Source organism: Piliocolobus tephrosceles, chromosome 1 (assembly GCF_002776525.5).
Source record: "Piliocolobus tephrosceles isolate RC106 chromosome 1, ASM277652v3, whole genome shotgun sequence".
Lineage (NCBI taxonomy): Eukaryota > Metazoa > Chordata > Mammalia > Primates > Cercopithecidae > Piliocolobus > Piliocolobus tephrosceles.
The window spans coordinates 93,514,141-93,526,691 of NC_045434.1; the positions used below are offsets into that span (position 1 = coordinate 93,514,141).

The 12,551-nt window shown below is 42.1% G+C and overlaps 1 protein-coding gene across 1 annotated transcript in view; it reads right to left on the reverse strand.

Annotated features, from left to right (window-relative positions):
• Positions 1–12,551, reverse strand: part of LOC111543946 (GON-4-like protein) — a 78,090-nt gene that overhangs the window by 35,230 nt on the left and 30,309 nt on the right. Inside the window, exons 4-10 of the mRNA XM_026457050.1 lie at positions 10,129–10,319; positions 9,010–9,084; positions 8,484–8,534; positions 3,486–3,536; positions 3,080–3,175; positions 1,605–1,724; positions 845–1,015 (exon numbers count right to left, since the gene is read on the reverse strand). Of these exons, the coding sequence (XP_026312835.1) occupies positions 845–1,015; positions 1,605–1,724; positions 3,080–3,175; positions 3,486–3,536; positions 8,484–8,534; positions 9,010–9,084; positions 10,129–10,319 (755 nt within the window). The remainder of the gene's footprint in view (positions 1–844; positions 1,016–1,604; positions 1,725–3,079; positions 3,176–3,485; positions 3,537–8,483; positions 8,535–9,009; positions 9,085–10,128; positions 10,320–12,551) is intronic.

The window sequence follows — 12,551 nt, forward strand, 5'->3', positions numbered from 1 at the left end:
TTAAAATGCTCTCTGCTACATAGTTCATTTCTTCCTTAGAAACTGCCATTCTGGCCAGGCGCGGTGGCTCAAGCCTGTAATCCCAGCACTTTGGGAGGCCGAGACGGGCAGATCACGAGGTCAGGAGATCAAGACCATCCTGGCTAACATGATGAAACCCCGTCTCTACTAAAAAATACAAAAAACTAGCCAGGCGAGGTAGCGGGCGCCTGTAGTCCCAGCTACTCGGGAGGCTGAGGCAGGAGAATGGTGTAAACCTGGGAGGCGGAGCTTGCAGTGAGCTGAGATCCGGCCACTGCACTCCAGCCCGGGTGACAGAGGAAGACTCCGGCTCAAAAAAAAAAAAAGAAAAAAAAAAAGAAACTGCCATTCTCAGTCAGGCACGATGGCTCACACCAGTAATCCCAGCACTTTGAGAGGAAGGTGGGAGGATCACTTGAGCCCAGGGGTTCGATACCAGCCTGGGCAAAAATATAGGGAGATCTCATCTCTACAAAAAACTAAAAAATTAGTCGGGTGTGGTGGCATATACTTGTCCCACCTACTCGGGAGGCTGAGGTGGGAAGATCACTTGAGTCTGGGAGGCGGAGGTTGCAGTGGGCCAAGATCACACCACTGCACTCAAGCCTGGGTGACAGGGTGATACCCTGTCTCAAAAAAAAAAAAAAAAACCCAAACTGCCATTGTCACTTAGCAAAAAATAGCACTAGCCAAATAGAAAGTATCAAAGACTAATTCTTACTTATATAAAGTTGTAGTTATCTTTTCCTCTCCCTTCCCAGCCTGAGCAACAACTAGATTACTCCATTTGACTTTCTCAGTGAAGTACAGTTTTAATATTTACCTGGAAAGAATCCATGCAGACTGGACTGGAAGCCAGCTCCTCATCTACTGCATGTAACTTCTCCATGAAAGTACTATCTCTGGTCTGTTTCGGCTTTGGAGGGGGCGGGGGCCCCATGGGCACTACCTCAGCACTGATGTGCCTGATGGCTGGTGTGGTGACTTTCTCAACCTGATTAAAAGAGGTGACTGCATCAAAAAAGGAAGGAGGGAAGAAAAGAAAGGAAGAAAAAAAAGGAAAGGAAAGGAAGGAAAGAAAGGAAAGAGAAGAGAAAGAAAGAAAGAAAGAGAAAGCAAGAAAAGGAAAAAAAAGAGAGGGAAAAAGAGGCAGACTTTCCATACACCATTGTCCTTTCTCTTCTCTAGTTAGAGGTACATAAAAACAAAGACTCCAAGTGTATTGATCTAATTAGTTTTCATCCTATTTCTAGAGAAGTCAACAGAATGCTACTTAGTTTACCAAAATTTGGGAAATTAATAACAATGGCTTTAGGACAACATTAGAAAGCACAGATATGAAAGAAGAGAAGGGTAGGAGAAAAGAAACTCCGCTAGTTGCACATTTTTGGCCCCTTAATGAGAAGTCAGAAAAGTTCTTTAGTTACCACTGAACTCTAGCCTTCTCTGAACTGTTTACTAACTTAACAAACTTTGAAAAACGGTGACAGCCCAGAATCACCATGGATAATCTACTTACACAGTTGAAAAATCTACTTACACAGTTATGTCTAACTTATCTCTTTTGTATGATGCTGATTTACCTCCGATAATATGCCACTCTCCTCATCTGTTTCAGTCATCTCAGAAGACTGCCTCAATCTGGATTTCTTTGCCCCACGTGGAGATGAAGCAGTGCTTTCAACATCACTTTCCAATAAGCTCTACAAAATAAATCCAGTTCACCTTAATATTTATGCCCCTACCTCATTCCACAAAGTCTGAAGTATCTCAAGAGAAGGAATCATAAAATATCAATCACTCAGCCTGGCCAACATGGTGAAAACCCGTCTCTATTAAAAATACAAAAATAAGCCGGGCGTGGTGGTGCGCACCTGTAATCCCAGCTACTTGGGAGGCTGAGGCAGGAGAATCACTTAAATCCAGAAGACGGAGGTTGCAGTGAGCCAAGATGCGCCACTGCACTCCAGCCTGGGTGGCAGAGCGAGACTCTGTCTCAAAAAAAAAAAAAAAAAAAAAAAATTCCATCACTCAACTAGTTATAGTAACAGAAAATAAAATTTAAATAGAAACTTAAAGGCCAGGTGCAGTGTCTTATGCCTGTCATCCCAGCACTTTGGAAGGTCGAGGCGGGTGGATCACTTGAGGTCAGAAGTTCAAGACCAGCCTGGCCAACATGGCAAAACCCTGTCTCTACTAAAAATAAAAAAATTAGCCAGGCATGGTAGCGCATGCCTGTAATCCCAGCTACTCAGGAGGCTGAGGCAGAAGAATCGCTTGAACCCGGGAGGTGGAGATGGCAGTGAGTCAACATCGCACACTGCACTCCATAGGCAACAGAGGAGATTAAAAAAAAAAAAAAAAAAATCCTAAAGATGGGGACAGGGATCAGATCACTATCCTAATCCGTATTACAAAGTGTAAGGCCTTGGTCTAAAATCCTTTCACAAAACAATTCAAAGAATACATTAAGAAACAAGTCAAAGGACATATTAACACAGCAATGAAAGTGAACAAAGAGAGCTAAAACCAGTAGTATAAATGAATCTCAAAAGCATAATGTTGAATTTTAAAAAGCTAGGAACAAAACATATAAACATGGGTGCATTTACATACAGTTCAAAACAGTAACAATTGAACTATAGTGTGTAGAGATACATATTGAGGTGATATAACTATAAAGAAAAGCAAAGAAATAATTACTAAAAGGCAGGGTGGTAGTTATTTTTAGGGGGAGGGAGGTGATTATGACTGGGGAGGGTATACGGGGGTGTCCTAGTAACGTTACAGTTCTTGACTTTGCTATGAGTTTCATGAGGATTTGCATTATAATAACTGAAGCTATACATTTTTATTCTATGCATGTTTCTATGCTATATTTCATAATACAATAGATTATAAAATTAAAGGAGAAATAAAAGGCAGAAAAACAGCTTAAAGCACAGAAATGAGCTGAAAAAATAACCATGTCTCAATCCTCTCTACAAGTGACGTTACTAAAGAAGCAAAGTATACCCTGCTTTATTAAGACAAACACTACCAACTAACACTCACTGACCTCTTCAGCAGTTTCATCTTCTTCTTCATCATCCGGTTGGTATTCTTCATCTGAGGAATCATCTTCTTCAAGATGGATATCCACAAACTGAGGAGGCTACATTAGTACAATTAGAAAGAAATGAACTAATGGGAAACACAAATCATATTTATTTGGAAAATAAGGGGAAGAAGCAGGGCAGGAAAAAAAAAATCCTAAGAGCATAATGTACAGCTAAAGCAAATAACACGAGGCAGAGGTTAAAGTGAATTCCATGAGATGCAAACCTAAGAGTAATAGAATGGAAAAAAACAAAGCTGGAATTAAAACAAAGATTGATCAAGAAAAGTTAAAGAGGAAGTACTTAAGTTTCAAAACCGATGAAGTCTTTCTGGAAAAGAATAACAATTATTTCTTCCAAGTTTACCTTAATTTCATTGGCCTTCTTAATTGGTGAAATATTCCATGTTGGAATTACCTACCAACAAAGAATATAAATAATTAAGTTATCTTAACTGAAATAATTGTTTTTCATGTTTACTTCCTCTGTACCATCACTAAGAGCCATATACTTAACAAGTACCTGCAGTGATCTAGAGGTGTTGATTATCCCTGAGGGTATACTCTCAATTATTTGTCAGAGTTAGAAAGAAAGAAACGAGGAAAGAATCTATTACAGTCATGAGCATTTCTGCCTTACACCTGGTAAGCCTCACTTCTTTCTATAAATAAAGAAAACAATGTCTACCTTGCTCATATCACAGCCGCAGTTCACATGGAACAACAGATGTGAAAACTATTTATAAACTATTAAACTACACAAACCTAAGATATTTTGGTTACAGTAGTCTTTTAACAGCAATATATTTTTGTAATCAGTTACATGAATCCACCGTAAGCACAACTCCAAAAGCCAGCCATGAAAAGCTTTTATGGACTATTCTGCCCATGGAGTAGACCTGCTCTGCCTATGGAGCTGCTTTAAAAAAAACAAAAAAACAAAAAAAAAAAACACATTTTTACTAGGGGATTTAGGGCAAAGTTTCAAGTTGTCCACACTTATTTTTCCAATAGGACATGAAAAAACAACACAAACATATAAAGCAAATATGGCAAAATATTACTCTTAGAATTTACATACATTGTAACAATCTTTCAACTTTTTGAATGTTTGAAAATTTTTATAAGACCTAGAGGGAAAGTTTTTCTTGTTTTTGTTTTTGTTTTGAGACAGGATCTTGCCCTGTTGCCCAGGCTAGAGCAGTAGCACTATCAGAGCTCACTGCAGCCTCAAATTCCTGAGCTCAAGTGATCCTCCTGCCTCAGCCTCCCGATTAGGACTACAGGCATGCCTCCTCACCAGACCTCGCTAATTTTTAAAATTTTTTATAGAGACAGAGTCTCATTAGATTTCCTAGGCTGGTCTCAAACTCCTGGGCTCAAACAATCCTCCCACCTCAGCCTCTCAAAGCACTGGGATTATAGGTGTGAGCCACCACACCTAGCCTAAAGAACTTTTTTAAAGTTCTTATATATTGCTGATAAAATGCCATTGAGGATGTATAATTTCTTGACCATTTAATTGTAACCCAACCAAAATCACCTTATGAACAAAAGCCAACTGGCCATTAGGTTCTGTCTCTAAAAGGAGTCTTAGCTTCTCAAATCAAATCAGCCGTGCTATGTTCTGACCATTTACCTAGTGCTGTGTAGATGGGACCAATATAGGGTAAAGGAAATGATGTGATTCAGGTCCATTTCCCTTTCCTACCTACCGCCAAATCCATTAGAAAGGCAAGCCAGCATTCAGAAGTGTGTTGGAGTCAGTCTAGTAAGAATTAAGAAGGCCAAGTATAGTGGCTCATGCCTGTAATCCCTGCATGTAGGGAGATCAAGACAGAAGGATCACTTGAGCCCAAGAGTTTGAGATCAGCCTGGGCAACAAAGCAAGACCCTATTTCTACAAAAAAAAGTTTCAAAAAAACCAATTAGCTGGGCATGGTGGCACATGCCTGTAGGTCCAGCTGTTTGTGAGGCTGAGGCAGGAGGATCCCTTGAGCACAGGAGTTCAAGGCAGCAGTGAGCTATGATTAGGTCACTGTACTCTAGCCTGAGCAACAGAGCAAGTCTCTAAAAAAAAAAAAGAAAGAAAGAATTAAGAAGCAAGAGACCTACATTTTAATACCCGCTCTCGGCCGGGCGTGGTGGCTCAAGCCTGTAATCCCAGCACTTTGGGAGGCCAAGACGGGTGGATCATGAGGTAAGGAGATCAAGACCAGCCTGGCTAACACGGTGAAAACCCGTCTCTACTAAAAAAATACAAAAACCTAGCCAGGCGAGGTGGTGGGCACCTGTAGTCCCAGCTACTCGGGAGGCTGAGGCAGGAGAATGTCATAAACCCGGGAGGCGGAGTTTGCAGTGAGCTGAGATCCGGCCACTGCACTCCAGCCTGGGTGACAGAGCGAGACTCCGTTATTAAAAAAAAAAAAAAAAAACCTCCTCTCCTACATAAACTACACAGTCTTGGATGGCCCAACTTCTCTACATCTATATTTATGGCCAATAAACACAATCCAGAGCCTAATTTGGATCTCCTTGGATTTTTTTCCACCAAATCAAATAATTAATGTTAATTATATTCTTTTTTTTTTTTTTTTCCTGTAAGACAGAGTCTTGCTCTATCACCCAGGCTGGAGTGCAGTGGTGTGATCTCCGCTCACTGCAACCTCTCCCTCCTGGGTTCAAGCGATCCTCTCGTCTCTGTAGCTGGGATTACAGGTGTCCACCACCACGCCCGGCTAATTGTTATATTTTTAGTAGAGACAGGGATTCACCATGTTGGCCAGGTTGGTCTCAAACTCCTGACCTCAGGTGACCCACCTGCCTCGGCCTCCCAAAGTACTGGAATTACAGGCATGAGCCACCACGCCCAGCCATGTTAATTATATTCTATATGTCAAGTAGACGTCATAGAACTTCCTCATTGATGGCTGCTTTCATCATAGCTACCACCTATTCATTTGTGATCACATCCTGGAGAAAGATGAAATTTCAATTTATGCAACAAGGGTTAGTCAACCAGACCAAAAAAAGGTCAATTTGACCTTAGGCTACATTAGGATAAATATATAATCTGGAACACTGTGGAGACAATCTAACTACGCTAGTCAAACCACATCTGGTTTAGTAGTCTTCTTTTGGCATACCTTTTTTTTTTTTTTTTTTTTGAGACGGAGTCTCGTTCTATCGCCCAGGCTGGAGTGCAGTGGCATGATCTCTGCTCACTGCAAGCTCTGCCTCCTGGGTTCACGCCATTCTCCTGCCTCAGCCTCCAGAGTAGCTGGGACTACAGGCGTCTGCCACCACGCCTGGCTAATTTTTTGTATTTTCAGTAGAGATGGGGTTTCACCGTGTTAGCCAAGATGGTCTCGATCTCCTGACCTCCTGATCCGCCCACCTCGGCCTCCCAAAGTGCTGGGATTACAGTCGTGAGCCACCGTGCCCAGCTCTTTTGGTGTACTTTTAAAAGGATATGGGATGGGCACGGTGGCTCATGCCTGTAATCCTAGCATGTTGGGAGGCCAAGGCGGGTGATCACATGGGCCAATTCAAAAGCAGCCTGGCCAACATGGTGAAACCCCACCTCTACTAAAAATACAAAAAATAGACGGGTGCGGTGATGCATGCCTATAATCCCAGGTACTGAGCAGGCTGAGGTATGAGAATCGCTTGAACCTGGGAGCCAGAGGTTGCAGTGAGCTGAGATTGCACCACTGCATTCCAGCCTGGGTGACAGAGTGAGACTCCATCTCAAAACAGAAAGGCCAGACACAGTGGCTCCGCCTGTAATCCCAGTACTTTGGGAGGCCGAGGCAGGCAGATCACTTGAGGTCAGGAGTTTGAAACCAGGCTGGCCAACATGGTGAAACCCCATCTCTACTAAAAATTAAAAAAAAAAAAAAAAAAAAAAAAAATAATTAGCCGGGCATGGTGGCATACACCTGTAATCCCAGCTACTCAGGAGGCTGAGGCAGAAGAATCACTTAAACTTGGGAGGCGGAGGTTGCAGTGAGCCAGAATCGTGCCACTGCACTCCAGCCTGGATGATGAAGCAAGACTCCATCTCAAAAAAAAAGTGGGGGGGACAAATTGGGGGATGTATAGCCAAGAAAATGTTATGAAACGACATACTAGTTTTTTTCAACTGTAGGAAAAGTCATGTGGAAGAATACACCAATTTCTTTTCTTGATTTTTTTTCTAGACAGGGTCTCATTATGTTGCCCAGGCTGCTCTTGAACTCCTGGCTTCAAGCGATCTTCCTACCTCCACCTACCAAAGTGCTGGGATAACAGGTATGAGCCACGACACCCAGCCTAGACTTGTTTCTTCTATCAGGCTCCAAGGAATAAAACCAGGACAGATAAAACCTATGATACGTATTTTCAGTCTGTAAGGCAAATCTTCCTTACTATCAGAAATATAATGAACTCCCTCATGACTATTAACTGTCTTGTAAGCACGAACTAGTCAAGTGCTTATTAAGAAGGATACAGCATAGCTCCAAGCACCAAAGAGCTTGCTGTACCAGAATACTTTAGATGTCTTCAAGTGGTTCTCATACTTTAGTATTCAAAAGAATTAACTGTTGTGTTTTGCCAATGCATATTCCAAGGCCCTGCCCATGGGTCCTGATTCTCTGGTCTGGGGTGGGCCCAAAAGTATGGGAATTATTTTGTTTGTTTTTGTTTTTGTTTTTTTGAGACAGTCTCACTCCATTGCCCAGGCTGTAATGCAGTGGTGTAATCTCCACTCATTGCAACCTCCGCCTCCCGGGTTCAAGTGATTCTTGTGCCTCAGCCTCCCAAGCAGCTGGGATTACAGGCGCACACCTCCACGCCCAGCTAATTTTTGTATTTTTAATAGAGACAGAGTTTCACTATGTTGGCCAGGCTGGTCTCGAACTCCTGACTTCAAGTGATTCACCGGCCTCCCAAAGTGCTGGGATTACAGGCATGAGCCACTACACCTGGCCAAAAGTATGCATTTTTAATAAGCATGCCTGAGGGATCCCACACCAAAGTGATTTTTATGGAACTGTCCCCTAGAACACACTATGAAAAATACTACACACTTTGCAACAGGTGTTGTAACATAAATAGAAAAACTGGTCTCACCCGTTGGTTTCAGCCATTCCAAATGGTTATCGTTCTAGCAATTCCAAAAAGCAATGCTTCATATCTACTAAAATAAACTATGATCATTACAGCTTATGATCATGTAGAAACAATTCTACTGTCTTTTACAAATATTTCTTTAAAGAGGAAAATTCAGACCACAATCTTTCCTATATTTTTCCATATGGGTGAATTAGATCCTATTTACCAAGCTAAAAACAACCAACAAACAAAAAAACAGAATGCTTACCACTCCTTTTTCCACTACTTCTTTCAGTTTAGAGCGTGTCATTTTAGGCTCCTAAGGAGAAAAAAGGAAATATTCAATAAAAATCACAGCTCAGTGAGGTGGCTCATGCTTGTAATCCTAGCATTTTAGGGGCAAGGTGGGAGGATGGCTTGAGGTCAGGAGTTTGAGACCAGCCTGGGCAACATAGTGAGACATCCCCTACAAAAAAAATTGTTTTAAATTAGCTGGGCATACTCGCATGCTCCTGTAGTCCTAGCTACTCAGGAGGCTGAACCAGGAGGATCTCTGAGTCCAGCTTAGGAGTTTGAGTCTAGCCTTAGTGACACAGCACGACCTTGTCTCTAAAAAAATAATAATAATAAAATAACAAATAAAATAAGTAAAAATTACCACGTAATTCTTGTGTTTTGGGATGCTAACTTTCACCCTAGCTGTCAAACTGTTTACAAACTCCTAAGTGACTTCCTACCCTTAGCCAGTTTACAGACAACTCTGTTCCAAGACATTAAAAGAGTCAACTACTCACAAACATTGGCATATCTTCTGTCTCACTGATGGCTGCTTTCATCATAGCTACCACGTGTTCATTTGTGATTACTTCCTGGAGAAAGATGAAATTACACTTTATGCAACAAGGGTTTGTCACCTAGACAATACTCTTCCCTCTATGTTAACTCTGTTAGACGTGTATACAGGACAAATGAGAACCATATACTCGAATAGCATCAGACTGGGATAAAGCAACGCAACTGAAAGCAAAGAAGGCAGAAGTAAGTTTTGGCCAGAACCACAGTTTCAAACAAGGTAGCAGCAAATGAACCAATCTCATTAGCTGCTACTAGGAACAGGAATGGCTCATGTAAAAAGAGATCCTGAGGTAAGTAACTATATGCTTAAGAGAAAGAGTAACAAAGAGCAAAAGCTCTGCAAATAGCTGTGTTGCTACATATCAAGAAAAGTATTTACATATGTACAAAGAGCAATAAACTATTAACCGGGCATCTTTTTAGACATATCAGCCCACAAAAGAGCAAACCCACTATGAACATAATCAACATTGAATCTGCTAAACAATACAGTAAATATGCAAATCAGTGGAAAACAGGAACAGTTTATCTTTCCAATTAAATTCTTCTTTAACATGTGTTCATATTTCAAACTTGTACGAGTACAAGGAGAAAGCTATCTTGAACATGTAAAAACGGGCCGGGCATGGTGGCTCAAGCCTGTAGTCCCAGCACTTTGGGAGGCCGAGATGGGCAGATCACGAGGTCAGGAGATGGAGCCCATCCTGGCTAACACGGTGAAACCCCGTCTCTACTAAAAAATACAAAAAACTAGCCGGGCGAGGTGGCGGACGCCTGTAGTCCCAGCTACTCGGGAGGCTGAGGCAGGAGAATGGCGTAAACCCGGGAGGCGGAGCTTGCAGTGAGCTGAGATCCGGCCACTGCACTCCAGCCTGGGCGACAGAGCCAGACTCCGTCTCAAAAAAAAAAAAAAATGTAAAAACGTAAAATGCTCTATCACAGGTAACCCATAAAATTGGTGATTAACATGCCAAGAGTCAAGAATTTGCTGAGTATTTTTATATGCTTTCCATGAAAAAGTTCCCTTCCATTAACATAGCTGCCCCAGTCTTACTCACATGAAGGATGTTTCGGACATTGACCGCTGTTAGATTGTGCTGCTTGGCACCATCCTCCAAGGTACGGTCAAGCATGTCGTCCAGTTTCAGGTCATATGCCAAGGTCCCTTCTTGACCCCTTCCATCTCGTTTCCTCTTGGTACCCTTTTTCTTTTTTCTCCTTTTCTCACTTCCTTCATTGTCTTGTTCTTCTGCAAATAAACCAAGAGCATCACCAGAATTCCAAAATAGCTGCTCCAGGAACTTAGCCCAGAAAGCTGACAGTAAAGTGGATAAATCTCAAAAGCATTATGCCAAGTGAAAGAAACCAGATGTAAAAGGACACATATTATATGACAGTATGCCCAGTATGGAACATTTGCACAGAAGATGCAAAACTATGGAAATAGAAAAGAAATCAGTGGTTGCCAATGTTTGAGAACAGGGGATAGCAAAGGGGAATTAGGCAACTTTTGGCGTGACAGAAATGTTCCATATTGGTTGTGGCAGCACTTAACACAACTGTATATATTTTTCTTTCTTTTGTTTTTTTGAGATGGAGTTTGCTCTTGTTGCCCAGGCTGGAGTGCAATGGTGCAATCTCAGCTCACCGCAACCTCTGCCTCCTGGGTTCAAGTGATTCTCCTGCCTCAGCCTCCTGAGTAGCTGGGATTACAGGCGTGTGTCACCACGCCCAGCTAATTTTGTATTTTTAGTAGAGACTCGATTTCTCCATGTTGCTCAGGCTGGTCTCGAACTCCCGACCTCAGGTGATCCACCCGGCTCAGCCTGCCAAAGTGCTGAGATTATAGGCATGAGCCACCACGCTTGGCCCCACTGTACATATTTTTCAAAACCCATCAGATACATTTTATTTTATACCTCAATACACCTAATGTAACTTATTACATTAACAAAATGAAAGAGGAAAAACACATGATCTTAACAGAGATAGGAAAAAGCATCTGATGAAATTCAATATATGAAAAAACTCAGAAAACTTAGGAAAAGAAAATTATTTCCTTAACCTAAAAAATATTTCTATGGAAAGCCTGTAACTATCCTCAATATAATGAAGGAATACTGAACATTTTCCTGTTTTGTTCAGAAATAAGACACAGATGTCAACTATCACTACTACTTATAACCTACATAGTAATGAAGGTCTAGAATATGCAATAAGAAAAATTACATGTTCATTTTAAAACCATTTGCCAAAGTGAGGCTGGATGCAGTGGCCCACTGCCTGTAATCCCAGCCCTTTGGGAACCCAAGGCAGGTAGATCACCTGAGGTCAGAAGTTCAAGACCAGCCTGGCCAACATGGTGAAACTGAAAATACAAAATTAGCCGGGTACGGTGCTGTGCCCCTATAATTCCAATTACTCAGGAGGCTAAGACAGGAGAATCACTTGAACCCGGGAGACGGAGGTTGCAGTGAGCCGAGATCACACCACTGCACTCAAGCCTAGGCAACTGAGCAAGATTCATACACACACACACACACACACACACACACACACCATTTGCTAAATCAAATAAAGAAGTCTTTAGTCATGTGTCTGTGTTATATTTCACAATAAAAAATTGAGTATTTCAAAAGAATTTTAAGGATGCCTAACCTTATGAGCTAGCATTTCCATCCAAAAAGAAGTACATATGTTCAGCAAAAAATGTATAGATTATTCACAGCAGCACCACTCAGAGTAGCCACAACTGAAAACTATCCAAATACTCATGAAGAATTGAATGGGGCCACGTGCAGTGGTTTGCACCTGTGATCCAGCACTTTGGGAGGCCAAGGTGGGCGGATCATTTGAGGTCAGGAGTTCAAGACCAGGGTGAAACCCTGCCTCTACTTAAAAAAAAAAAAAAAAAAAATTAGCTAGCCATGGTGGCACGTGCCTTTAGTCCCAGCTACTTGGGAAACTGAAGCAGGAGAATCACTTGAACCCAGGAGGGAGTGGTTGCAGTGAGCCAAGACTGCACCATTGCACTCCAGCCTGGGCGACGAGAGCAAAACTCCATATCAAAAAAAAAAAAAAAAAAGGGCAGGCACAGTGGCTCACGCCTGTAATCCCAGCACTTTGGGAGACTGAGGCAGGTGGATCATGAGGTCAGGACTTTGAGACCAGCCTGACTAACATGATGAAACCCCGTCTCTACTAAAAATACAAAAATTAGCAGGGGAGCGGTGGCACGCACCTGTAATCCCAGCTACGCAGGAGGCTGAGGCAGGAGAATCGCCTGAACTCAGAGGTTGCAGAGGTTGCAGTGAGCTGAGATCACGCCACTGCACTCCAGCCTGGGAGTAACAATGGGCACAAAGAAGCAAAAAGAAAAAACAAAACAAAGAGTTGAATGGATAAAGAAAACGTAAAGCAGACCAGGTGAGGAGGCTCATGCCTGTAATCCTACACTTTGAGAGATCAAGGAGGGACTGCT